Genomic DNA, 27,833 nt, shown 5'->3' with positions numbered 1-27,833 from the left:
GTAACTCACGACAACTATTAGTCACCTGTGCATCCAGTGTGTGTGGTCTTCATTGTCAAACATGGAGCATCCTGTGTTTGAAACAGCCGGCGCACAAGCGGGAATAGAAATATGGACAATAGAAGTAAGTTCTAAGCCGTTGACGCTATTTATTGAACCGTTGAGAGTCAACACTCTCACAACCAAGTCCCCGGTTCAATTTTTTTTATGAAAATAAGGGATGACACGAGCAGGACGTTCAGATGATGGTTATTAATACGCACTGCCTAATACAATGCAGTTCCACTCAGGATTCTTGAAAAATCCAAAAATTTTGAGCGGCACTACAATTGCGCTCGTGCCCTTGAGACGTAAGATGTTAAGTCTCATTTGTCCAGTAATTTCACTAGCTACGGCGCCATTTAGACCGAAACACAATAATGTTTACACATTACTGCTTCACAGCAGAAATAGGCGCCGTTGTGGTACCCATAATCTAGCCGGCATCATGTGCAAAGGAGCCTCCTACTGGTAAAAGCCTCGCCCGCCAAGGTGTTTTCGGTTCATAATATCTTTAATTCAAATGTGACTCTCTTGTGATTCCTCTGGTGTATAAATGTGAAGAACTTAATGAAATGCTTTGTTTTTTAACAAACAAATGAGTAAACGTAGTTCTTTTTATTTTTTACTTTTTTGTGTCAGTTAACAATAATAATATATAAACAACCCGAATGAGAACTCCTAACAAAACGTAGACAAACTACAATAACATCATCAACGGAAACAAAAATTTTCATAAAAAATGTTCATAAAATGAAAAGTACTGGGCCGAACTATGTAAAATTTTTATGGTACCAAATGACATCTAGTCTGTATCGAACGAGAAGAATCACGTACCTAAATCGGATCATTAATCTTAGCGTAATACATACATAAAAAAAATACCGGTCGAATTGAGTACCTCCTCCTATTTGAAGTCGGTTAATAAATGGACAGCTATTATCAATTCAGGTATAAAATAGATATTATCTTCATTATCACATCAATTTAGCATAATCAGTATTATTACGTCATGCCGAACTTTCGTGAGATTAAAGTGTACGATTATAGTATTCGATAGGTACTTACCATCTTTCTACACAGGCAGCCTTTGTGTCAGATATACCAAAGAGTATATATCATAGTACAAGTACGGAAGTCTCACTCTGCAAAATCAATTCAAGAAATAAGGACTCTAGCGCTCACACATTAAGGTGTGATTCAGATCACACAGCGCTACTAACCAACATTTTTACTCACCTAAAAGTTGCCTCTCTTTCTATCGCGTGACTCTTACCTCTTCTAACGATATTAGGGTTGACTTCTTTACCTAGAACTGTACCTTACCTAGTATGAGGTCATCTTATAAAAGTAGCTCAGTTTTTTCGATTATATAAATAGGTATGTAATCGAAATATAAAATCAATATTATTTCGTTGTCAAAACCTACATTCGTATGCGTTGGAAGACCACAAAATAGTCAAACCTACTTAGTTTAAAGGAAATAAATAGGTTAACAAATAGGTTAGATAATTAGGAAACAAATAGCTATAAATTAGACTAGCACTTTAAATTAGATTGTATCGTCTTTAGGATGTTTAATTTCTTTTTTAATTTGGAACGCAATGACCTTTAATGTGCTTTACTTATGTTTCTCCATTTTTAAAATATCAGTCGAAACGGTGACAAGGCTCGCTCGTGAGTCCCTACTGGCTGGCCTACTGTGCAGAGGCCGCACGTACTTACGATTTCGATACCTTTACGGGGATTGTAGGTATCGAAATCTTAAATTGTATAGACAGAAGGCTTACAATGCTCTGCGCATTCAATATAATAACTCTTGGAGTATGTTGCTGGGGCTACCTCGTTTTTATAGCGTCTCAGTAATGTTCGCGGTACCAAGGACGGATGATTTCTATACCATCTTGCGGAAGCAATCGGCCTCATTCAAGCATAGATTCTAGGGCAATCCCTATAGCTTTTTAAACACTGACACAGGATGCCGGCTAGATTATGGGTGCCACAACGACACCTATTTCTGTCGTGAAGCAGTAATGTGTAAGCATTACCGTGTTTCGATCTGAAGGGCGCCGTAGCTAGTGAAACTACTGGGCAAGTAAGACTTAACACCACAGACATATATCCAAGTAGATAACGCAAATCCCTCCGTCTGTATGAAAACCAAGCGTGCCCTTTTTTTTGTACCTACTGTGACGTCTTTAAAAATGCAAGTGCATCGAGCCTAACGTGTAGCCACTAACCTCATCATTAGTTGACGTTTTCAGTACATCAATAGTCGGTATTTCTTATTACTAATATAAATCATAGTAAAAAATAAAATAAAAGCGTCAAAGGAAGAGCATTTCTCCTCTTTTTGTCGTCTTTTTGACACGCGAAGTGCATACACTCGCGGCATTTATTTGGATCCATGTCTGTGCTTAACACCTTATGTCTCACAGTGACGAGCGCACTTGTAGTGCCGCGTATACCTTCCTTAAGGGCCGGCAATGCTCTCGTGATTGCTCTGGTGTTGCAAGAGAATGTGCGCGGCGGTGATCACACAAAGAAAATAAAGATAGGTCACCTGTTAAATCGGTTAGACGCCTGGATAACTCTTTTATGAGTTTTTATGCCGATGAACTCCAAGGCCCCATCGTCTCCACCCCAAATATGTTCCTATCCATCACCGAGTGATGCATATTTCCTCCGTAATAATTGTTCTGTATAAACTTTATGAAAATATTTGGAGCCGTGTGTGAGATTCATATTATATATATACAAAAAATGCTCGTTTAAAGATACATAAGATATGCTTGAGTGACAATTATTTTTTGTTAATTTCAGCAATTCGAGCCTGTACCAATAAACGATAAGATGTACGGAAAATTCTATAACGGGGATTCTTACATTGTCTTAAAGGTGAGTAAATATACAGTTACAACCCACGGACAAGTAAAAAAATAAGGACTCTGTGTCACCTTACATAACAGTGTAGCACCAAAACAAGCCGATTAACGTGTAAATACATAGCCCCACGCACACACTTACACTACTACAGGCCGATAGGCGGCCATTATAAGAATTGCCATCGTCTGTGACAGATCAGTTTGTGTCTCAGTAAAATATTTTAAAAATGCCGTCGTGCATTGTGAAAAAGTGTAAAAACGATACTTTATAAGTATTTGTGGCCATATATAATTATTTAAGGGAGAAAAAATTGTGGAACTAGTATCCCCCGTAACCGCACACACACTAGCATAACGGTGCTTCACTTGCTAATATCATGGCGCGGAATCCTTCTTCTTTTACTCCATCGTGTTGCAAGCATAGCGAAAGGAATTCAACTTTGAAGGAATTTAAAACTTATCAGTATAAGGGCACATGTAGTAGAAAGATTAAGTCAAAAGCCGAAAGGCACAGTATTTGTTGACCAATCATAAGAACCACAGTTATGATAAAGATCACAGGAATCCCCTTTGTTCAAGTCGTCGTGGCGCAGGATTTTGCAGGAATTGTGCAGGCATGCGTGTGTAATCTGATTTTGTGTTGAGGTGTAGTGGGCCCTTATAATAATATATCGAAATATATTTTTTAAGTACTGTAGAAGGGGTTGGTAATTCATAATAAAACTGTTACATCTGTATTTTAATGTTTCCACTTAGAATTACATTTAAAAGACAATTAGGGCACAGTTTCGCCTTACCTTTCACAATAATTAATGCATACTCGAAAAAAAAAATCAAATTCCTAATTTCTGTATTTGATAGTAAAAAATATATAAAAAATTACTTACATATATACTTTAATAAGAAATTTACAATTAAGCCTTATATATGTAGGTCTCAGAAAAATTTGCTATCACTTAACTTAACTTAACACTAATGACTAGATCTTAAAACTAACTTAAAACTAAGGTAAATAAATACATAGATATGTTATACCTTGATATATAATATATAAATATAAGATGGGTGTGGGGTGGTGAATCAGGTTAATTAAAGATCTGAATATTATAATGCTATTATAGTTATTTCTAATCAGTGATAATTATATTAAATAGTATTATTAATACAAAAATGAGTAACAGTAGTTAAAAAAATGTAATTATTAATTGGGATATCTTACGGCAGTTCATGACTATGGTAATACTTGTTAACACATTGTTGTCAGTATATATAATAAAAGAAAGGTACTAATTTTCTGAAGGTTAAGAATGTTAATTTAATGTTAACAATAACAGTAACTTTAACTGTATAATTCAAATAAATCCAAAAGTTTCTCAGTGGACTATTTTTCTTAGTAGTTTTTCATTATTATACATATAAGACTAGAAATAAGGGATTGCTTGTAACTAATTCTATTAGCCTTCATAAGATACATAATAGCTTTAAGGGTAAATATATACACTTTTATAATAAAGTCCCAGTCACTGTTCAGGCATTATCTATAAATAAATTTAAATGTTTTATTAAAAAAATGGCTCTGCCGTAAATCCTACTACTCCACAGCTGAATATCTAAGTGATCGGACAGCCTGGGACTAGATTATTATTATTTTATAGCAACAGCAATGACAGTCCAATAGTGTATATTTTTATTAAAAAGAGCGCAAAAAAAGAATGCTGGGAGAGTTTTTCGCGCCGCTTCTTCTCTGTCATAGCGCCATTTGTTTCCGAAGCGGTAGTAGTATCTAGTATATTAGAAATGACATCGAAAAGTACTCTAATGGAATCAATTTTGAGAAAATAAATGACTTTTATGCCTATTTATTAAATAAAGTGTAGACCAAAAATATCTTATTATTTATAAAACCCTTTTTTTTCTTTAACTATTATTTATTTGTAAAAATGTTTTCAAACTATTATCCCGTTAGTATATATTTCATCCTAGACAACAGGAGATAATACATCAACACTCTCTTACGATGTTCACTTCTGGCTCGGAAGTAAGACCACGCACGACAAAAAGGGCTCTGCAGCAATCCACACGGTCATCCTGGATGACCAGCTCGGTGGCGGAGCCGTTCACCATCGGGAAGTCCAGGGACATGAGTCCAGTAAATTTCTGGGCTACTTTCAACCTGGTAAGAAAAAAACAAGAGACGACATCAGAGATTTTAAAAATAAAGTGCTGACACGGACGAGTAACAAAAGAAGGACTCCGTGTCATCTTACATAACAGTGTAGCACCAAAACAGGCCGATTAACGTGTAAATACACAGCCCCACGCACACACTTACACTAATACAAGCTAATCGGCCGCCATTATGAGATTTGCCATCGTCTGACAGATCAGTTTGCGTTGCAATAAAATATTTTAAAAATGCCGTCGTTCGTTGTGAAAAAGTGGAAAAACGATACTATAGAAGTATTATTTAAGTGAGAAACAATTCTGTAACTAGTATCCCCCGTAACCGCACACACACTAGTATAAAGCTACTTGCTAATATCACGGCGCGGAGTCCTTCTTTTTTTACTCGTCCGTGATTGCTGAATGGAATTTTGAAAGCTGCTAACTTCACTATTGAAGTTTCTACTTCGTGATTAGTACACTTTAAACTTAGTTTACGCCTGTAAACGAGTTTATAGACAATTCGCTGTTTACCAACACAAAATACGCGGTTACAGCTTACACACGATTAAATGCTGACCGCCAAATAGACATTTAACATATTTCATCGCATTCAATATCTGTTACTGTCATTACCGTAATAAAATCATTGACATAACAATTTTGGTTTTGTTCAAACTTATCAACGTTGTTTTTGACATATAATCTCTTTGGCTTTATGTAAACGCACTTAGAATGTTTCATAATGTTAACACCAGGAACAGACATAAACTTATAATGCCTACTACTCGGCTAAGTCAAGTTAGTAAGTCTTTTGTGGGGCGATGTTTATGTTTTTACAACAAGATCACAGAAAATGTTCAAAACAAAAGTATTACGTTATTCAAAAGAATTGTTAAAAAACTTTTGTGTGGTAAAGGTTACTATAACATAAATGACTTTTTTAATGATACCACAGATTGGGAATGGAGCGACTGCCCTCAGATTATTAAATAATAAGTGTAATTGTACAATATTATTTTGTAAACATATTTTTTCGGCGAAAAAAAAAGCCCGCTGAGTTTGTTGCGCCCATTCTTCTCAGGTCTGAGGCATTCGGTTTGGAATGGGTGGTAGTTTTTGACTTTCAATAAGTGATGTCACATCCTATTTTTAATAAAAATATTTGAATTTGAATGTACCACAACGGCGCCTATTTCTGCCGTGAAGCAGTAATGTGTAAGCATTATTGTGTTTCGGTCCGAAGAACCGAACCGAACACCTTATGTCTCAAAGTGACGACTGCAGTTGTAGTGCCGCTCAGAATTTTTGGGTATTTCAAGAATCCTGAGCGGCACTGCATTGTAATGGGCAGGGCGTATCAATTACCATTAGTTGATTGTCCTACTCGTCTCGACCCTTATATTAAAAAAAAGTACGCTCTGTTGATCAAGATCAACAGAGCCTACTAGCAACTAACAACAGCATTTGAACTAGGTTAAGAAAAACTGAATTTTATTAAACTCAGTTTTGCAGTGTCATTGGTGAAACCGAGGTTTAATAAATAATCTATTTAGATTTACAAACCACGCATCTATGTATTACACTTTTGTAGCTTGATCGTCTTATTTAATGTTTATTTTAATCGTACCTAGTGTATCATTAACTGTATCTTTCACGCCACAACTTGCCCTATTGTGTAGGGAAAAGAACAGCTGAACAATACGCATGAAGAATAGGTACGCCTTATACGACTACTAGTCCGGTCAATTTAGACCAAAAAATTAGAGTGAAGTTACATAAAGTCCCAACAAGCTGAAAATCAGTGATATTGTTCAAAACATAATTATAAACAATGTTTAAAAGTTCCCCGTCATTCCCGTGTATGGATTTTTTTTTTATTCAAGGTCAAAGGTCAAAAATATGAGTTTTTTGCGATTTTCAGACTTCAGTGCTTCAGACAAAAATTGTAGAACATAAAACTATCTATAAAAAATGTATCTATACTTTTTTTATTACGAGCCACCGTTTCTGAGATATAACGATTCAAAAAGTTATAAAAACTCGCTAAGTACACTACCTCATAGGTGGCGTGGAAACGTGTGCATATTATGACGATAACAACTTTTTGTAAGTTTATGTAACTTCGAATGTCTAAATTGACCGGACTATACCCGATTAAATCTGAACATAACCTCGTCGCGACCGTCGCTTATTTTTTTTGGTATAAGTTCGCTTTGTCTTATTTTATACAAGTCATATTTTTCCAGCAATAAGATATATTGAAGGTGGTAACGAATCGGGATTCACTGAGGTGGAAACAAATGCTGGTGCTGAGAAGAGGTTGTTGAAACTCTCGGGATGCGAGAACATGAGGATTGAAGAAGTAATAATATTTACAAACTATTTTTTTAAAGCCTGAATTAACTTTGCATACATAAAATTGACTCTAGTTTATTTATTTATTAAAGCACACCACATCATATTCAATACAATTTTTACTAGCTGACCCGGCAAACGTTGTTTTGCCATATAAATTATTTTTAGAGTTAAACCGTTTCTTGGACATTGCAACATTACTTTATTTTTCTAAAATAAAAAAGAAATCTAATATAAACGTAACGTAAGTTACTCCTTATTACACAATCTACCTGCCAATAAAAGTCCCGTCAAAATCGGTCCAGCCATTTTAGAGATTAGCCGGAACAAACAGACAGACAGACAAAAATGGTAAAGAAAAAATATTTTGGTATATATACCGTATATATATTCATTTACATGTAGTAATAAATGGTTTTTTAAATATTAAAAACAGACACTCCAATTTAATTTATATATATGTATAAATGAATAGTTCTTAAGTATAGGACTTTCTTCATTCCACCTTCGACCACCACGACACGCCACAAGTTAGGATATCATCCCCACCATCTGGATGTGTGGCGGTCTTCCACAGTGCGGTTTTCAAGGAGCTTTCTTCCTCGTACTACGAAGCTGTGGAATGAGCTTCCTTGTGCGGTATTTCCGGGACGATGCAACATGGGTACCTTCAAAAAAAGCGCGTACATCTTCCTTAAAAGCCGGCAACGCTCTTGTGATTCCTCTGGTGTTGCAAGAGAATGTGGGCGGCGGTGATCACTTAACACCAGGTGACACGTACGCTCGTTTGTTCTCCTATTCCATAAAAAAAAATATGGTGAACATAAAAATTACAAAAAATACTCCCTAATTACTTCTGAAAATTGAACTAACAAAATAAGAAATGAAAGAACAAATTATAAATTTAACTTATTACTTGAAATAATGGAGAAGAAAAAAAATTAAAACTACTTATTTAACAAATGCAGATTGAGTACCAGCTAAGTGTTTATCAACACTTTCTTTAAACCAGACCAGCACACTATTGAATATATCAAGTTCTGAATTGGTATCGTTTAACTTATTGAACTTGCGAAGAATTCGAGCGAGAGGTGCCTGAACTCCCAGGTTGGTTTTTACAGAAGGAACTTGGAAGATTCTCTTGATTTTGAATCTTGGGAATGAATATGGGACAGCAAGGTTAATTATGTAAGAGGTTATTACTAATGTAGTAATATCGACGTATTTGACCGTTCAAGAGTTTGTACAAAAATATTACTCCGGCAAGAGATCTCCGATCGAGCAATGGAATCGTATTAAATTTCCTGAGGAGATGATACGGGTGTCTTTAAGAGACTCCAGTAGTAATGTATGCAAGGTATCGTAAGAATGCTCTTTGGATACTATATAGCACTCTTTGGATCGTATATAGGGTATTCCATATAAGTTCTCTAGTCATAATCGTTTTCCTTTAAATTAATATTATTATCACTTCTAAAGTAAATAATTATTCGTTCGGTTAATATAACTCTAAATAGCTTTCTTTTATGTAAGAGGGGGCAAACGGGCAAGAGGCTCACGGATGCGTTACCGGCCTTTAAGGTTGAATATGCTTTTCTCTTGAAGGTCCCTAAGTCGTATCTGTTCGGGAAAACTGCAGCCGGTAATTGATTCCACAAAGTGGCGAGGTAAGAAATGTATTGCAAAACGCGCGGTTGTAGAATGCCAGACGTCTACGTGATGCGGGTGGTACTTTGCACGTAATGTCTGGTGGTGGGATTCGGCCGATGGAATCAATCCGAACAGCTCCGCTGAGCACTCCCCGTGATAAATGCGTTAGAAGATGCGGAGAGAACCCACATCTCTACGCAATGCCAAAGAATCAAGCCGATCGGAGATGACCTGATCGTCGATAAATTTTGGTTGCAAAAATGCAGAAGCAAATTACATCGAGTGGTTGTCTTATATATTTAGTCATGAATTATGATTAACTAGCTAACCCTATAGACGTTGTTCTGTAGATAATAGAAAAATACTGTTTTATAGGAATTTGCCAATAATATTTCAAAACATCAAGAATTATTTTGTAAAAAATGCTCCCTTTTGTTAAAATGAAATTGTTTCACAGTTCAACTGTCAAACCGTGCGTCACTAAATTCTTTCATAGAAAATATGTCCATACAAAACAAATATTGAAAATAAAAATAATTATGGGTCCCAAATCGAAATAAAAACTATCCTATCTCTCATGTTGGACCAAACTGCACTCCATGAAGTAATCCCCATTAAAATCCATTCATTAGTTTAGGAGTCCATCGCGGACAAACAACGTGTCACGTAATTTGTATAAGTTAAGATTAATAATTATTTTAACCTTTTAATACGACTCGTCACCCACCCTTACGTCATGAAAAATGTCGGTGGTAATGTGAAAACCTACTGGAACAGCTCTTGACTACCCGCCTATGCTGTATATAGACTAACAATAGAAATAATTATGGATTATGAGGACTCATTAATTAAATTTCTCTCGCCTTACGTCAGCGGGCAATTTGAATGCCGTGATAAGTCGTGGCTACACCAATGATAAACTTGGTGGCAAAAGTGTAAAAGCTAAGTTTTAAGAAAGTCTGAATTCAGTCGTTACTCAATTTAGACAACTATTATCGCATTCAGCAAGCTAGCATCCTAAATTCAGAAATAAGAATGGTTTCTGACTGACTGGATCATTTAGATTTTAGAAACCTAATAAGAATCGCATTTAGAAAGGTTTTATCGGATTAAGTTAATTATTTCAGTCGCTAGTAGCTCTTCGTGCGTGGGCAAGTAATAGCCCAATAAGTTTCAGGGATAATTTTTGTCAGCAGGGGTTGGGATAATAAAGAACTGAATTTTAAATCTTGATATGAATTCCTGTTGCAGTAAATCTAAGTAGTGTTATGACCAATCTTTCTTTTGCACTAATACTGTATTGTAGGATAAAAAAAAGCAAGAGCTTTTGAACAATAGGTGCCAGAAGATTGTAAAACGATCTCGAATCCATTCGTAGATAATTTCTGAAGCCCTCTGGATGTAGAACACCCATAATTCCTCCACCAATCTTCTTTTTTTTCTTTTTTCTATTTTAATTGAGCCAATGGCCAGGGTTAGGCAAATGCCAATTTTTCGGTATCTGGTGTCATCGACGACGGCGACGAAATGGTAACTGATTCAGTAACTAAATTCAGAACAGTGTGATCAGAAACTTCTAATTTGTAAGTTGCTTCTGGATTTAGACGACTAAATTCAGTCAAGTGTAATAAATGCAATAGATTTTATGCTTTTTTCATATACCTGACTGGCACATGTTATGCTGATATTAATTGACTCCTAATGTTCTCCTAGGTCCTAGCAGAAGCGTCATCTCTCACGAAAGAGCACTGCTTCATCTTGGAGGTAGACCACGACATCTTCGTGCTGATGCCGGAAGGTGCCAGGGCGACTCAGCGCAGGAAGATCATTAGCGTAGCTAACACTCTCAGAGATGACTACCACAATGGTAGAGCTACTATTGAAATTATTGGTAAGTTTAACCAATAGGACCACAGATCAAAAATGACTAGACTGACTGTCTTTACGTATTGATTGTTGTCTCAATTGCTTGTTAAATAACCATTTTCTACCTTAATTTAAATTAATTGAGATTAGAATATGTACGGCCTAACAAATAAACTTGGTACGCAATTATATCTGAGGTTAAAACCAAGTTGAATGTTGACTATATCGTTGACAACACTGTCAATACAATGATAATTCTGAAGTTTTCCGATTGTCAAGCAGCCTTGCAAATAAACGCACGAAACGTTAACGGCCGTTCCCAATATACTATCTACAGATAGAGATAAATTACTACCTTCTACTGTCAGTAAGTAGCTGTCAATATTATCAAGCTGGCCCAATATACCCGATAAGTCATTCTTATCGTCTTATATAGGGACGCGTGTATTACAATTTCTATACAAACTTTGTATCGCTGGTAAGCTAAACGTCGTCCCACTGACAGAGAGCGTGCACGGATCAACGCGCACGTCAACAATAGTTAAGATTATCAGTTTATTATAAGAGATAGTTATCTCAAGTAAGAGATAGACTGAATATTGGGAAAGGATAGACTGAATATTGGGAAAGGCCCTCTCCACTATCGGCGATAATCGTTACTTGTATGGTCGTCTGTCATCGAGCAAGTTAATCGTTTATCATCAATAGTGTAGGCATCCACACAATCGTCCGTGATCATTTATTGAGCGGCAGTCCTTCTAGATGGAGTTTATAGCTGCTGCTACCATTGATATAATATTTAGGTTTGGGATTCCATATTTCTGTGGAATCCCTACTACAGGCCGGTAGGCGGCAATGATGAGAATTGTCATCATCTGTGACAGATCAGTTTGCGTCTCAATAAAATATTTTAAAAATGCCGTCGTGCGTTGTGACTAAGTGTAAAAACGATACTATATAAGTATTTGTGACCATATATGATTATTTAAGGGAGAAAAAATTGTGTAACTAGTATCCCCCGTAGCAGCACACACACTAGCATAACGGTGCTTCAGTTGCTAATATCACGGCGCGGAGTCCTTCTTTTTTTACTCGTCTGTGATGCTATGTATTTTGTTTATGTTCTTTCAGATGAGTTTTCATCCGATGACGACATCAACCAGTTCTTCGAAGCCCTTGGCTCCGGTTCACTAGAAGATATCCAATCTGATGAGCAATCTATTGCTGTAAGTGAATATTGTTTTTTATTAGCTGAGTATGTAGTATTATTAGTATCTATGAAATATTCCGAATCTAATAAGTATAGTAGTAAAATCGCCGCGTCAAGTTAAGGTGTGTGTTGTCCATCGAGAAAAATTATTAGTTAAATATTTTTCACCTCTTGTAACATTTTTAGATATTACATTCGAAAATCATTTGGTATAAATATTCAAAAATAATACAGTAAGGAACAATGGCGGTCACTTGAAGAAAATTTCACAACACTTCAAAATGCGATATTTCAACCGCACTATTTCGTATACGCGCACTTCGCAAGAAGCTCGCGACAGTGCCAGATTTAAAGATACAGAGGCCTTGTTGCAACAAAGAATTGGAGGCCCCCTAGCCCCAAATTATTTTCCAATTGATGTGGATCATTTTTTTCAGTTTTCCATTAAATAATTTATTGTAATATTACATTTTAGCGTTAACAAACGGAACCTTCCGGGCTTCGCCGAAAAATCGTTGATGATTTCGGTGACAATCAGTTCCGCATGTAGCTAAATCACTTTCAATGCTCAGGTTAGATGTACGGTATTGTCGCATCGTGGTTCAAAGCATCTTTTTGTAATTTTCATTTTTTTAAATGAGCGCTAATCAGTCAAGATCACTACGTTGCATTAAGTGCTTATCAGGGCCATTTGAGATTTTGATATTCTACTGATAGACTTGTGATTTCTGTTAATATTCAATATAATGTAGCTGTTATAATAGAGCATACAGTCATATTGGCATATTTCATGAAAAGTTAAATGTTTTCATATCACTGGTTTGTGATATTTAAAATAATTACCTACTGATTTTTTCTAACCCCATTCTTATATTTGTTTTCTGAATACTTAACTCATTTGTAACTAATTCATTATAGTATTGTATAATAGGCGTGTATAGTATTGTGTTACTTATATAGCTTGTAATTAGTTGTTAATTTGTATTACTTTTGTTTCGTGGTTTTTATCTTACCGTTGCTTACCTTTTAACTAAAAGTGTCGTATAAATTGTTGGAAACTTCACTGGTGAAAGTGTTAAACAAAGCATACAAGATTTTATCAACGATACGTCCCTCGAACGGTTGGCTCAGTTGGAAGAGCACTCGCACAGGTTCGAGTCCCGCATTGTTCATAAAAAATTTTTAACAATGAAAACTTCATGTACCTAACCGTGATGAAACTGCAAGCCGTATTGACGCAACAGGACAGCGCGAAGGAGGTGAAAGGGGAACCGGAGGGGGTTTCACGTTCCAGCGAGGTCCACAGATAATAGGTAGCCAGAGTGTAGTACCTACGTCAGTTATTTCAGAGCGAAAATATCAACAGGCATTTATGCAATACTCGCTCTTATAGCTGAATAGTTTGTACAGATTAGACACGTTAGCTGATTGTCTTTGTAATGTAAACATTCCTACATGTTACAGCTTTACTCACGAGAGAGTATGACTTCTGTGTATCTGTACAAAATTGTGTATGGAGAGGAAATTGAACTGGATCCGCTGAATAAGCCCTTCAAACAGAGTCAGCTGTCTTCTGAAGAAATCTATATTTTGGATACGCCATGCTCCGGGGTGTACATTTGGATCGGAAAAGAGGTTGACGCTGATATTAAGAAGAACTACAACGATATTGCTCAGAAGTATTTGGATTTGAAGGAGTACCCTGCTTGGGTAAGTATCATAATTCAACAGCTCTTGTTCATAACTTTTTTGAAGTGAATACTTCTTTAGCGGCACTAAGCACTTTTTATTACGATTGGTATAACATCTTAAACTCGTGTCAGGACACGTGACCTGATCGTATATTCGTAAGACAGTCGGTGAAATTATGGATGAAAGATTTATACTAATAGATCATACGGTCATTGGACCAGTGGTTGAATCATTGTGATTGCGAAGCCGTAACACCGTGAGGTTTAGGGATCGCATCTCAGCCGTGAAATATTTTACAGTTTATAAATAATCGTAATAGTTGTGAAGTGTTAAATTTTGTATGTAATATAAATTGTCATATTTGTGAACGATAGCGCAATAAATGAATATTGTATTTATCCACATGCTAATACTTTTATACAGATATATAAAGTAAATCTTGCGAATTATTCCCTAACCATTCCAAAATATTGAAAATGCACAACGTTAATGTTCAAGTTTTCACATCTGCTGGCACTGTTTGGACGGAAGAGTCACTATTTCTTAAATTAATTCCGAGTGTAGCAAGCCTGTTGGATTATAATTATATAGGTGGTTTTTTGAGAAGGGCGGTGATGACCAAGTCGGAAACTACGAGATTAGTCATGAAAGGAGTCATGCCCTCGATTTATAAGAAAACAATAACTGCATTTTAATTTTTCAAACTTTTGTTTTACGTGTCTCTAATGACCTTAGTTTGAATAAGAGGTGAGTTTTCTTCCGTGTAAAAATAATAAACCAAAAAAATTTGGTATTACCTTTCATTTTTAGTAATACATTTCATTGCAAAGATTGATCCTTATCAGCAACAGAGTCCATTGGTGCAATAATACGGGATGTATTTTCTTGAAAATATTATTCGGGTCGATTTCCGTAAAAAATTCAAGAAATTTTAAAAAACTAAATATACAGTTATTGGTTTCTTATAAATTGAGGGCTCCTTTCACGACTTTTCTCTAAGTCTGGTAGTTTCCGACTTGGCCATCACCGCCCTTCTCAAAAAACCACCCTGTACAATATTTAGTATCATTAAATGTTTTAGGTTCACGTGACTCGTGTTTCGGAAGGGTTCGAAAGCGCCACGTTCAAGCAATATTTCAATAATTGGGACACAGTTACTAGCTCTGGCGCTGTAAGGGCAATAGTGACTGAATTTGGTAAGTGTTTTGCTATGCATATTGTCACGAGAGTGGGTCAGGGGTTGGAAAGTCATACACAGCTTAAAGGAACGAGCCTTTATTTGCGTTCACTTCCAGGAACTTGCATTTGGCCGGTCTGCAGCTGTTCCTCTTCAGATGGCGGTGCATTCAGCAGATCCCACGCACCGAACATTCGTTCTCTTTTATCTTCTCCTCACTAAATCACTTTCCACTTTGCATACTTTTCACTACTTCTTTTTTCTTCCTACTTTTCCTTTTCAATTTCGAGTCTGAACTAGAACCAAAGAGAATGTAAATTATAAGTAAAAAATTGGAATTTAGTTTAGTGTCAAACGTGCAGTCATTTGAAAAACTTTGAGATAGTAGTAAGTACACTATCGCGATTGGCCACGAAGTGTGTATAATCCGGCTAAGTTTGAAACAGAAAAGTTGCTTAAAACGTAGTGGATTTCGGCTTCCTCCTTTTTTTACAAGATTATAGCCGTCATCTGTGAATCTCTCAATAACTGCACGTTTCATACAATCGAGTGAATCGCTTTTTTCATAGAGAGTTTCGCTAGGCTAACTAGAACTACCGTAGGCCACGCTCAGTACGGCTTATATACACTCGGGTCTGTTCCATTTTCAAAATGATTCTCTTCCATATTTAAAATTAAATTTAAATAGAAATTTCTTTTAACTATTTTTATCCTGTTTTCACATTTTCCATCATTTTTTTCGGTTCGGTGAAAAAAGAAGCCCGCTGAGTTTCTTGCACCTGTACCTCTCGGGTGTGAGGCATACACTTTCAAATGGGTGGTAGTTTTTTACTTTGAATAAGTGATATAAAATTCTATTTTTAATAAAAATTTGAATTTGAATCCGAAATTTAAATAAATAAACATTATGACTGTTCATTCTCAGTATATTTATCAAAATTACATTTAATTGAACGTAATATTATTTACTATTATAAATTATTTATGTTCACTTGAATGGTCACCTTTTTGTTGTAAATATTACAACATAGATCAGGAATGAAATAAAGCAAATCTTATAATCATATTAACGATACAACTATGATGACATATTTATCTCTAGGCGCTAATGAGAGCTAAACCAGTACACGATGTCAGATAGAATATCGTTTACCTCGTTATACATAATTTAGTTTGTATTCGCTTTGAAAATCAGTGAAGTGTCGTCCGCAAATAATACTATCATATGTTTTTTTGAAGATAAGTTTAGGAAGATCATTTACATTGATAAGGAAGAGGAACGGTCTGAGAATAGACCCTTGTGGTACCCCCATACTGAGAGGTGGCCCAGGAAATCTCCTGCCACTCACATCGATGTTCTGAATTCTATTAGATATGAAATCAGAAGATCGAACGCACTTCCTTTTGTTCAATATAGATTACACTCCAAATAAATTAATAACATAATGCTATAATGATCAGACGCAGGTTACTTCTCCGGGGACGCCGAGGAGTCTGCCAACATCGCCAAGTATATCGGCAAGAGCGCTTCAGCTCGTGGGTACATGCCTGATGATGGCTCAGGGCAGCTCACTGTGTTCAGGTATGTGATTTATTTAAATCAGTAAAAAGTAGAAGGCTAGGTAAAGAATAATATTATAAGCGGGATGTTTCCTGCAACTCGACGTCTTGTTTATTTTGCGTGACGGGTTGACAGCATTTCTCCTGCCAACTCAATGCTAACAGGAAGTCTACCAGGCTCCTTTGCACAGGAAGGCGGCTATATTATGGGTACCAAAACGGCGCCTATTTCTGCCGTGAAGCAGTAATATGTAAACATTACTGTGTTTCGGTCTGAAGGGCGCCGTAGCTAGTGAATTTATGGTTAATCAAATGAGTCTTAACACCTTATGTCTCAAGGTGACGAGCGCAATTGTAGTGCCACTCAAAATTTTTGGGTTTTTCAAGAATCCTGAGCGGCACTGCATATTAATGGGTAGGGCGTATTAATTACGAAAAGCTGAAGCTGCTACTCGTCTCGTCACTTATTTTCATAAAAATAAAGTCTAGCGGACCCTTGACGTTGCAGATCCATATGATAGTGACCGCAGCATTTTTAGGTATTATACCCTGTCTTCAGCTACCTTCAGACATTTAAGGATGACATTGGTGGGTGATCCCGCTCGGTTAGTAACTAAAGTAGCTGTCTCCGAAGCCATTGCAGATTTTGTGACAATCCGGCGTTTGGGTTGGAAGAGGCATTCCGCATCGGATGATCATACACCGATACAGATATTCCGCATAGAATAATCATACAACAATACAGATATTCCGCATCAAATGATAATACACTAATACATATATTCCGCATCCGAAGATTATACACCAATACAGATATTCCGCATCAAATGTTCATACACTAATACATATATTCCGCATTGGTTGATCATACACCAATATAGCTATTCCACATTGTGCATCGTATTAACATAATTTCTTACTGAAATTCCGCATCGAATAATCACAGAATATCTCGACATGGACAGCTATTTAAATGCATGAATTCGCTTCAAAGATAAGTCATTTTCAATTTAGAAATGATCTCGCATGAATATACAAAAACCTTATTTTCACTGATATTTATATCACCAGGATAACGGAGGAGCCAGAAGATGTGACAGAAAGAATGGAAGCCCTACCGATTCTGTACCAGAGCGAAGTTTACGTCATCAAGTACCAGTACAGCAATGCAGATGGAAACGACGCATATATTGTCTACAGCTGGATCGTAAGTTACAGATATCTATGTATATACCATGAAAATGGTCTTTGTTTGAGGCTCTTTCAAGCCTAAGTCAATGATCGTATCGACATGAAACTACCGTCATTCGATGCGAAATTTATCCTAGATGGCTTATGGCAAAAATATTTTTATTATTATATTCGTAATAATTTCAATTAAATTAAATTTATTTCTTTTTTAAATATGCCCAGCGAAGCGGGGGGGAACGGTTAGTGTTACATATAATCACAATTCTGTTAGTATAATTGCACCCTTCTATTTCTATATACTTTAAAAATGATAGTTAATCAAGTTACTTATATGCTGGTCTTGTCTTATCTATTAGCTAAGATTCCAGAAAAAATACAGAATAAATGTGTTTCGAATTCAAAAGAATTGTTAAATTTTTTTGTGTGGTAAAGGTAACTTCACCATAAATGACTTTCTTAATGATACCACAGATTGAGAATGGAGCGACCCTAAGACCCGACCTAATGACGACCATCAATGTACACGCGGCATCCTTACACAATGAGTTCAAGCTCTAAAGGTCGATGCATCTAATATACGATAATTTATATTTATACTTTTAATTCTTTATTACTTTTCATGAAATAATTTATATTATTTGAACACGGCTCATTTAATGGATGCAGCAACTTACAAACTAATTTGTTACGCATAATAGCCTATTTGAATAAAGTTTATTTGACTTTGACGGGTTTGAGTCACGAATCGTTCATAAATTATGGTTACAAATTTAATTTGTATAATCAATCCCAGAAGTAAGGGATATCTTTTTAAAAATAACAAATTTTTTATTGAAGGGTGCTGATGCAAGCAGTGATACGAAAAAGACTGGCTTAGAGTTGGCCAGCCAACTGGAAGAAGAGCTGGAGGGAGATGTTGATGTGGTAAAGGTGCCGCAAGGAAAGGAACCTAAGCATTTCTTGAAGATATTCAAAGGTACAATAATTCTGTTTTCTTCATTCAAAAGAGACCCAGCTATAAAATTAAGAAATCATAATGATAATAACAGGATGCCTCTCAAAATACCGGCAGCTCTACACACCTAAGGGCTCATTTTTTTTCCTAGGTTTTCATTTGTATGGAAAGTTTTATTATATTCTAGGTAGAGGTATACAATAGTACCCATTCCCACGTATAATTTCAAGTACCTATTTATTACCAGCAATCTGAAATAAGGAGAGCCAAAGTCACTGACATAGCCCAAATGATTGCGAAATTGAAGTGGAAGTAGGTGGGGCAAAAAGTTCAAGATAGTTCACATAGCACATAGTTCAGGGCACATGGTCAAGATCGCCGGAATACGTCGGATGAGGGGAGGCCTTTTTCCAGCAGTTGACGTCTTCCGGCTGATGATGATGACTATGATGTTTTTGGGTTCTATTAGGAATTTTAAACTGTAAATTTTTAAATGGTTTAAAGTGTACGGTAAGATAACCGTATTAAAAAAACATAAAATAAATACCGACCTTGATCATAAAACTATTTTTCATACATACGTATCGGATTATATTATGTTTCCTTGGGGAACACCTATGACATTAAGTACCTACTAGTTTTAATTGTGATTATTGGGTTTGATTGAATTTTGATTGAAACCTTTCAGGAAACTTGGGCATATTATATGGCAGCGAGGATAATGATTACAAACCAGAGAACTATAATAAATCTTATGACGATAATGGTGTACGCCTTTTTAGGGTAAGTACTTAATACAAAGGAGAAAACTTAATAGCTTTACCGGTGAAAGTTTTGAAGGGTGTCGCAGCTGATGAAATTTTTATTTTTCATTTAATTTTTAGAATTTTTTATGGAAGTGGACAAACGAACGTACCGATGTGTGTGGATGATGCAGCTACTGTACTCAATATTTTGGTTTATATTAATTTACATTAACTTTTTTGACTTACTCGTGAACGATATTGACTATTTGACGTTTGAGTATGTTTATTGCATCAGTTTACATATTATATTGTAATTGAAATTATTTGCAAAACGATGAAAATGTAAATCTTGATTTAAAAGAGTGGCAATGAGTCTCTTGCTACTTCTTCTCATTGGCCCAACAAGCGGTAGATTCAATAAGAAAATATTTTGACATTCATAAGTGTCATTTCCGCGACCTACATGAATAAAGGGATTTAGATTTGATTTGATTTATCACATAAACCTCCTCATCTCTGATAAATGTGACTTTTATTATTATAATTTTTTTGTCGAAAGTCCATTGTGTTTCATCACAATCAAATCCAAACTAGGTAGATAACATTTTGTAGGCTATGAAAATTTAGGTGTTCAATAAGCCACAGTTTTTCAGTAAAACGATAGTTACTCGGCGTTGATTTTCAGGTTGAAGGCACAGATATTGGCGTTGATATGAGAATAACTCAGGTGCCTGAAACAGTTGACACCCTGGAAGATGACGATGTATATGTTCTGGAGACACCAGATTTTATCTTCGTGTGGAATGGCAAGGTATAGTATCTAAATTTCTAATCTTAATTATTCATTTTTTGTGGGCATACCTGTGGGAACTCAGTAACATGACGCTAGAATTAATGTTTCTACAGTCTATTGAACCTCGGCCTGAGCGATATAAAACCTCCATTCGGTCATACTCTTCGCTATTCGCTTTTATTTCGTCATTTTTAAGGGTTGGAGGTCCTGCCCATTTTCGTCCAACCGATCACCAGGATTGCCATCTTAGAGCATCCGCGGTTCACAGTTTTCTTACAATCTGATAATATGCACAAACCTCTCTTAGTCCTTACAATATTTCTCATCTTAATTATTCTTTTGCTGTGTGTCAAGACCATCCCCTGTCAATCCAATTGCATCACGTTTGGATCTGTTTCTACTTCAGTCGTAGTGCAGCATTCTATTGAACCTCGGCTCGGGCGATACAGCAACCTCCATTCAGTCTTACTCTCAGCTATTCGCTTTCATAATGTCGTTATTTAGAGATCCTGCTCAATTATGTCCAACCGCCATCTTAGCCATCTTAAAGTTATTTTTTGTTCGCCAAGATCATCCCCTAAGAATTAAGGCTTTATGGTTTTACTAATTTCGTCAAAAGTCTCTTGGACCTCGGCCCGACGAATACAGGACCTTCATTCGGACTGACTCTGTCGTGGTTTTTAAGCTTCTGAGGGCCTGCTCAATTCTGTCCAATCAACCATCAGAAGTGCCGTCATAGAGCATCCGTGGTACTCTGATTTCCTGGTAACATAGCCTCCTCCAAATTTTTCTTCTCGCTGTAATTTCTACCGATATAAACAACGGGACTTTACTGCAGTAGAAGTAGGGTTGCCCTGTGCTTGCCCTGTGCTTGCCCGGGGTATAAAAAGAATAGGGATGTCCCAGACCCAAGGGTGTCGTAAAAGTCAGCAGGACTAAGGGCATTTAACAGTGGCAGGCTATTTTGCACAGGATGCCGGCTAGATTATGGATACCAGAACGGCGCCTTTTTCTGCCGTTAGGTAAAAGTATGTCAGCATATTGTATTTCGGTCTGAAGGGCACCGTAACTAGTGAAATTACTGGGCAAATGAGACTTAACATCTTGCCCATACTCAAGGTGACGAGTGCAATAATAGTGCCGCTCAGAATTATTGGGCTTTTAAGAATCCTGAGCGGCATCCGATTGTAATGGGCAATTACCTTCAGATGAACATCTTGTTCTCGGCTAGTCGCGTATTGTCATAAAAAAAAGTAGGAAGAGATTATTTTTGTTAAGAATTTAAAATTATTGACAGGAATCTAACACCAAAGAAAAAGAGGCAGCTCTTGAGTTTGTGAAACTGGTCGGCTTCGAAGACCGAGAGATATCCGTTATACAGCAAGGGGAGGAGACTGATGAGTTCTGGGAAGCCTTGGGTATGTCCATTTGGTGAAAAATATAAAATTCATTATTTTTTAGTTTGTTAGCCAATACAAAACAAATACGTTACATTTTAACAGCATCATGAAAACTTCACTTGTTTATTAAAAATTATTACCTTTACTGCAACAACGCCTTTTTTACATCATTTCCTAAAATATACTACCTCGATCATCCCGCGACAGACAGCATCAATATTTCGCAGAAATGACGAAATCGTTAATCTATGTCCGCACTCGAGACTCGAGTCGCGTTCCGTTCGGCTTGGATCAGCTTTGCGGCGATCGGCGATGTCGTGGCGTCATATTTATTTTGTTAGAGAATTATCGAAATCAAATAACTTAACAGTGGTAAAAAAATCATAGTATTACATAAATACTATGATATTTTTTTCGTAATTAGTTCATCTTCCCATAACACAAAGCGGCATTTTAATGTTGTACCCATGGCATAATAACGCTCAGAACGATAGTTTCATTCATAGTTCCTGTCAATACAGAAGTAACATTATAATTAATGTGTGCGTGAGCGTCACGTAATAACATTCGCCAACACGCACACAGACAGCCAAATAATGTTGCAAGTGAATAGACATTTCCCTAAATCAGTAAATTGTAAGAAATACTAGTTTATTTGTAATAAGAAAGAAGAAATAAAATATAAATTTAAGAATTCATTAAGAATTTAATAAAAACAGCATGAATTTAATTATTGTTGCAACAATTTTTAAAGTACAAGTAAAGGAGTTTTTTAGAATCGTTGTTTTTTGAAACTCGATGAAACGAAAAAACGAGACGATAGAGGCGCCTTTCTCAGCTATATCCGAGGTTCTCGAGAGTGCAGAGAACTAATTTGAGATCATTTTTTAAATCCAAGATGGCCACCGTGCAAAATTATGATTTCAACAATATTGATATCGTATCCGAGGTTCTCGAGGGGGAGGGTGGTTATAATGATTACCCTAATGCTAAACAACTTATAGGCATATTTCGAAAATTGTTGTGCCACATGGAATTAAAATCGTTGAAATCGTAAAATTGCGCGGCAGCCTCCTTGGCTTTCAAAAATGATCCCAAATTCGTTCTCTGCACCCTCGAAAACCTCGGATACCGTATCCATATTGTTGAAATCATAATTTTGCACGGCGGCCACCTTGGATTAAAAGAAAAAAAAAACAAAATGGCGCGTAACCGCAAATCGTGACGTTTTGCTATAAAATTTCTCTCATACGTCGATAAAGAAGTTTCACTTCAAAAACATACTGACGTTTTGAGAACCTCCTACTTTTTTGAAGTCGGTTAAAAAGAGTGGCCGTTAATGTACTCACGAGCTCAACTTTTTCCGAACTTAATATGGTAAATTCAGTAATTTAAAAGAAATATTTAAAGTGACTATTCAAAGCGCTAGGTCTAACCCTAATTGAATTAAAATTATTTGACTTTGACTTTGAATACTTATAACATCATGTGGCGTCGTATATTATAGCCTCCAATCATTATCTACCAATAAACACAAAAAGCTATCCCAGCGGAGGAACTCGGGGTAAGCATATAGTACTTTTATAGCGGGTAACATATTTTTTTAATGGCGTCTGTTTTGTTTACAAAATATTTTGCTGTTTTGACTAACGAATTAGCTTAAATTAAAAGTTGGGAAATAGTACGAGTATTTAGGTGTGAAATCTGATTTTCTTATCGTAATTTTTATTATAAGACGCTTTGTGACACCCTTTTACTGCAGAGTAAGTCATTTTTCAATTAAATTTCGCGCACTGATTGTGCTGGAAGTTGACAGAATGACACTGACGCGGCGGGAAACGTATATGGTCATAAACGACCACATTGAAACTGTTTCATTTCGCTTGGGCCTACTCACGTTCTAAGCGTTATTATTCTATGATTGTACCTATTTCAAATTGTAAGCAATTCTGTCAACAACAAAAGCGTGCGTACCGTTTTCGTATCGAGAGAGCGACTACGATCAAAGGGGCCAGTTGCCTTCATTTAGGCGATTCATTTTCGGCGCGCTAGTTACATATCTACCTCTTTTAAAACCATAATATCATTGATCGTGAAGAACAAAAGCTTCATAAAAGACACCATTACAATGAAATACAAAACAGCCATCTTTGATTTTTCCTCTGACCCCTTGCTTTCTCATTTTAGGTGCTCTAGAATTTTGTATTTTTTATACATTTTATGCCTTGTGCAAGCATTATTTGGCTCAAAAGCCTGGTCACCACACAAAATATTAATCGTTGCAAAAATGTTTATTTAGGTGGAGCCCAAGAAGATGTAGCCCCCCAGTCTGGCTGGCAGATGACTGTCAATCGTCGTGTCACGACGCCCTTCACATTGACAGCTGTCAATGTCACTATTGGCGGGAAAGTGCAGTTTGAAGAGCTGCCACCCGACTACGTTCAAAAGGTTAGCAGTACCTCCGTAATTTACAAGATTTAAATCTTAGATTAAGAACTTCGTAAATGCTGAGGCAATAGTCAAAATTAATGAGTAATTTGTACACAATTATAATAATCACAATAGTGGATCGTACCAACAGCCTTGAACTTACGGGAACGCTCAACCTTGAAATCGTGAGTGACTTCGTCTATCTAGGGTCAACATTAGTAATACAGGATCATGCGAAAAAGAGATAAGGAGACGTATAGGGATGGCCAAAAATGCAATGTCCCAGATGCACAAGATATGCAGAGACCGTAACATCACGCGTAAAACTAAAACCAAATTGGTGACTTCGCTAGTTTTCTCCATATTTAGTTATGGAGCGGAGACCTGGACACTGAAAAAGGCCGACAGAGACCGAATAGACGCCTTTGAAATGTGGTGCTGGAGAAAAATGCTGCAGATTCCATGAACCGCCTTTCGAACCAACGTGTCTATTCTAAGAGCACTTAACGTCAAAACTAGACTTTCCACAATACGCCGAAGTAGGATTCTGGAATTCTTTGGACATATTGCTCGTAAAGAGGCTCATAATCTGGAACAGCTGATGGTGACAGGCAAGGTAGATGGCAGGCGTCCCAGAGGACGCAGTACCACGAGATGGTCGGACCAAATACGATCTGCTCTAAACATCAACTTCCATGATGCCCTTCATAAGGCTAAGGATCACAGCAGATGGAGGGGAATTGTACGGGAGAAACTGATGCAGCGGGGGAGTCACGACCCTCAGTAATGAGGAAAACGACGCGAAGAGGAGGATAATAATCACGGGCTATCCTGCCTAAAATTGGCAGGTCGTATCAGTCGTCATGCCAGCATAATATTAATGAAGTCATCTGTAGGGCATTTGCCACTCTTATATACGATCAATTTTAGAACCAAATGGTATTTCCGGCCGCGATGGCAAGCGTCCTGATGGTATGGCCCTAGTCCCTTCTCACGGGGAAGGGCGCTGTTGTGGGACCCAACTTGCGTCGAAACTCTGGTTCCTTCTCATGTCCAAGTTACTTCAGTTGTTGCTGGGGCTTCTGCTACGACTGCCGAAGCCAGCCAACGTCCCAAATATGTCGGTCTAAGTGAGTCCATCTTGATGTCGAGACACTTGGCCCGTGGGGTCCAGAGGCGCGGAGATTGAATAAAATACTATCTACGCTAATGTTTTTACCTACTTCTTAGAAATATAAAAAACTTTATTAGCTTACTATTTTATTGAACATAAAACATAAGTAAAAATACTCTATGGCGAGTGATTCCTTGCTATAAGGAGCTGGCTCAGTACTTAGTTCTGTTAGTGCTTGAGCCACCAAAACACCACTGGTCATCAGCTCATCGTGACTCTTATTATAAATATAGTACACATCGATTTTTTATAACTTACAATTTTTTTAACTGCACTACTAACTCTATTTACTACTATTATCTTCAGGACTTATCTGATGATGGAGTGTACATCTTGGACGGTGGTGAAGAGTTATATCTTTGGAAAGGAAAAAATATTCCAGAGAGGATTAAGAATGCGAAGGACTTAATCATCGAGGTAAGCCGTAAGCTTTCTTGTCTTATTATTAATCTTTTTACAAAAAAAAATATCGATTTAATGCAACCTGCAACACTAAACCGAAATATATACCAGAAACAGGAATTGTCTCAGTATTGAGGTACGCCCATTCCCAGACCCAAGAACCAGAGAATTGCTTTCCATTTACATTTACGAATTGGATTGTTCATTGTAAATTATATTTTAACAGTTTTAGCGAGACTCCTAGTACACAGTGTTGATAACAAGTTGGTTGTACTGCGTGAGACCAATATGTTTCGTAATAAAATAATAGTATTATTAAATACATGCATATAAGTATTGAATGTCGTAACTTTTATGTGAAACATAGCATCAAATTCTGAATGTTGTAGATAAAACTCACCTTTTAGTCTTCAATTACCCTATTTAAAAGCCTATCCAAGTTTGTAGAGTATTTTTGTAAATATGTAGTTCTAAATATTTTATCTTGTAGTTAATTAAAATTTAGAATATATTGTATCGACGACTTGACCGACGAATTTTGATTTGTGAACGCGTACGTTAGCTAGTGTATTAATATTCGTCAATGGCTGACTTTTTGAGACTTGTCAATGAAAATCGGTTACAGTAACAACTAACAAGAGATTCGCTTTCCTTGTCTATCTGGCTCTACCTAAGTTAGAGATGTTCTTCTTCTTAGACATGCTCTTTATATATAATTACTTGATGCAACAGAACTATATAGAAGACGATGGCCTGGACCGAACAGTGGACTCTGCAATTGTGATAGCTGTGAAACAGGGCCGGGAACCCGCCAACTTCAAGAAACTCTTCCCGGAATGGGACGACAATATGTGGGAGGTAATTGTTTTGATAATTTTAACTAAACCGCACTTTTGAGGTCCAACTCACATCCAGATGGTGGGGATGATAATATCCTAATTTGTGGCGTGTCGTGTGCAGATGGAATTCGGCGGCAGAAATCAGGTGAAACAGCTCTTCAGAACACACCCCGTGATAAATAGATGACACACAATGAAGCGAAGTTGACAGCACTGTATCCGCGACTATTCGAGAAGCTATGCGTTGCACTGGTCCTGTCAAATGGATCGAGCTGATACTGGGGTACGCCAGACCAGAGATGACAGCAATACTCCATATGTGACCCGACCTGCACTTTGTAGAGCTCTAGAATGTGGCCAGCTTGAAGTATTGCCGTGCTCTATTTAAGACGCCCAGCTTCTTCGAAGCCAATTTGGCTTTGCCCTCCAGATGATCGAGGAAATCACTCGAGATGTCGAGACCCTAAATTCCGTTACTTTAAGGAAAGTTAGAGAGCCCCAGGCAGACACTGCTAAAGAGTATCGCTTTATAGCTGAACTACCGCAGCCTTTATAAATGGTCAGCGGTATTATTTATTCACGGAATTTCAAAGTAGCTGACGTTACGTTTCGATCTTTTCCACGTTCTGCTCTAGATTGGTATTCTCTTATTGGTTATCAGTAATGGTATTACGCGCCGCGATGGCAAGCGTTCTGATGGAATAACGCTACTGGCTTGGTCACGGGAAGGGCACTGGTATGGCTGAAGTTACGTCAGTTGGTGCTGGGACTGTTGCACCGACTGCCGAAGACAGCAAATATGTCGGTCTCTGTGAGTCATAGATCTTTGAGCCGCTTGGTGTTGAGACACTAGGCAGGTGGGGCCCAGAGGCGCGGAGAATGTACAAGAACTATCTTCGCGCCTCAATAAGCGCACTGGAAACCCAAGCGCTGGCAACAATTTCAATATCCAACGCGGAAACACTGCCAGTTGTCTTGGTATGCTTCCACGTAATGATAATTTTAATTTTATGTAGTCATAGTATTGTGATTTTCGTTATAAGATTTGTTTTATTTGAATAAATTATTTCCCAAGAACATTAATACAACTATAGCTGGATGGGAGCCGCGCAGTTCAACGACAAGCTCACTCGAAGTTGCCAAAATTGCAGGAGGTCTACTCGCAAAATCGACAACGATACATTCGGAACGAAACGACAATACTCCGAATATATCGCAACTAACCTACTCTAACAAATGTTCGATTTTATATTTTTATTTATGATTTGATATTTTGATTTTTTTACGATGTTAGTGTGAATTT

At 37.0% G+C, this 27,833-nt stretch overlaps 1 protein-coding gene across 1 annotated transcript; it reads left to right on the top strand.

The window, feature by feature from the left end:
• Positions 1-26,964, top strand: LOC126975341 (gelsolin, cytoplasmic-like). Its single transcript, XM_050823191.1, has 17 exons — positions 1-124; positions 2,863-2,937; positions 4,908-5,100; positions 7,337-7,452; positions 10,809-10,986; positions 12,093-12,184; positions 13,636-13,881; positions 14,945-15,059; positions 16,502-16,622; positions 17,672-17,807; positions 18,629-18,767; positions 19,435-19,529; positions 20,178-20,303; positions 21,583-21,703; positions 23,985-24,133; positions 25,596-25,706; positions 26,424-26,964. Exons 1-17 carry the CDS (start codon positions 62-64, stop codon positions 26,586-26,588), a joined length of 2,241 nt encoding a protein of 746 aa, XP_050679148.1. The 5' UTR covers positions 1-61; the 3' UTR covers positions 26,589-26,964.
• The last annotated feature ends 869 nt before the right edge of the window (positions 26,965-27,833 follow it).

Source organism: Leptidea sinapis, chromosome 2, assembly GCF_905404315.1.
Source record: "Leptidea sinapis chromosome 2, ilLepSina1.1, whole genome shotgun sequence".
Taxonomy (NCBI): Eukaryota; Metazoa; Arthropoda; class Insecta; order Lepidoptera; family Pieridae; genus Leptidea; species Leptidea sinapis.
Note: the sequence above shows the minus strand (reverse complement) of the source record. Positions and strands in the feature narration are given on the sequence as shown.

Coding starts and splice junctions, on each gene's coding strand:
- LOC126975341 (XM_050823191.1), top strand. CDS start 62: ATGGAGCATCCTGTGTTTGAAACAGCCGGCGCACAAGCGGGAATAGAA. Junction 16,623..17,671: donor GGGCAGCTCACTGTGTTCAG/GTATGTGATTTA, acceptor TTATATCACCAG/GATAACGGAGGAGCCAGAAG. Junction 20,304..21,582: donor TCTTCGTGTGGAATGGCAAG/GTATAGTATCTA, acceptor AATTATTGACAG/GAATCTAACACCAAAGAAAA.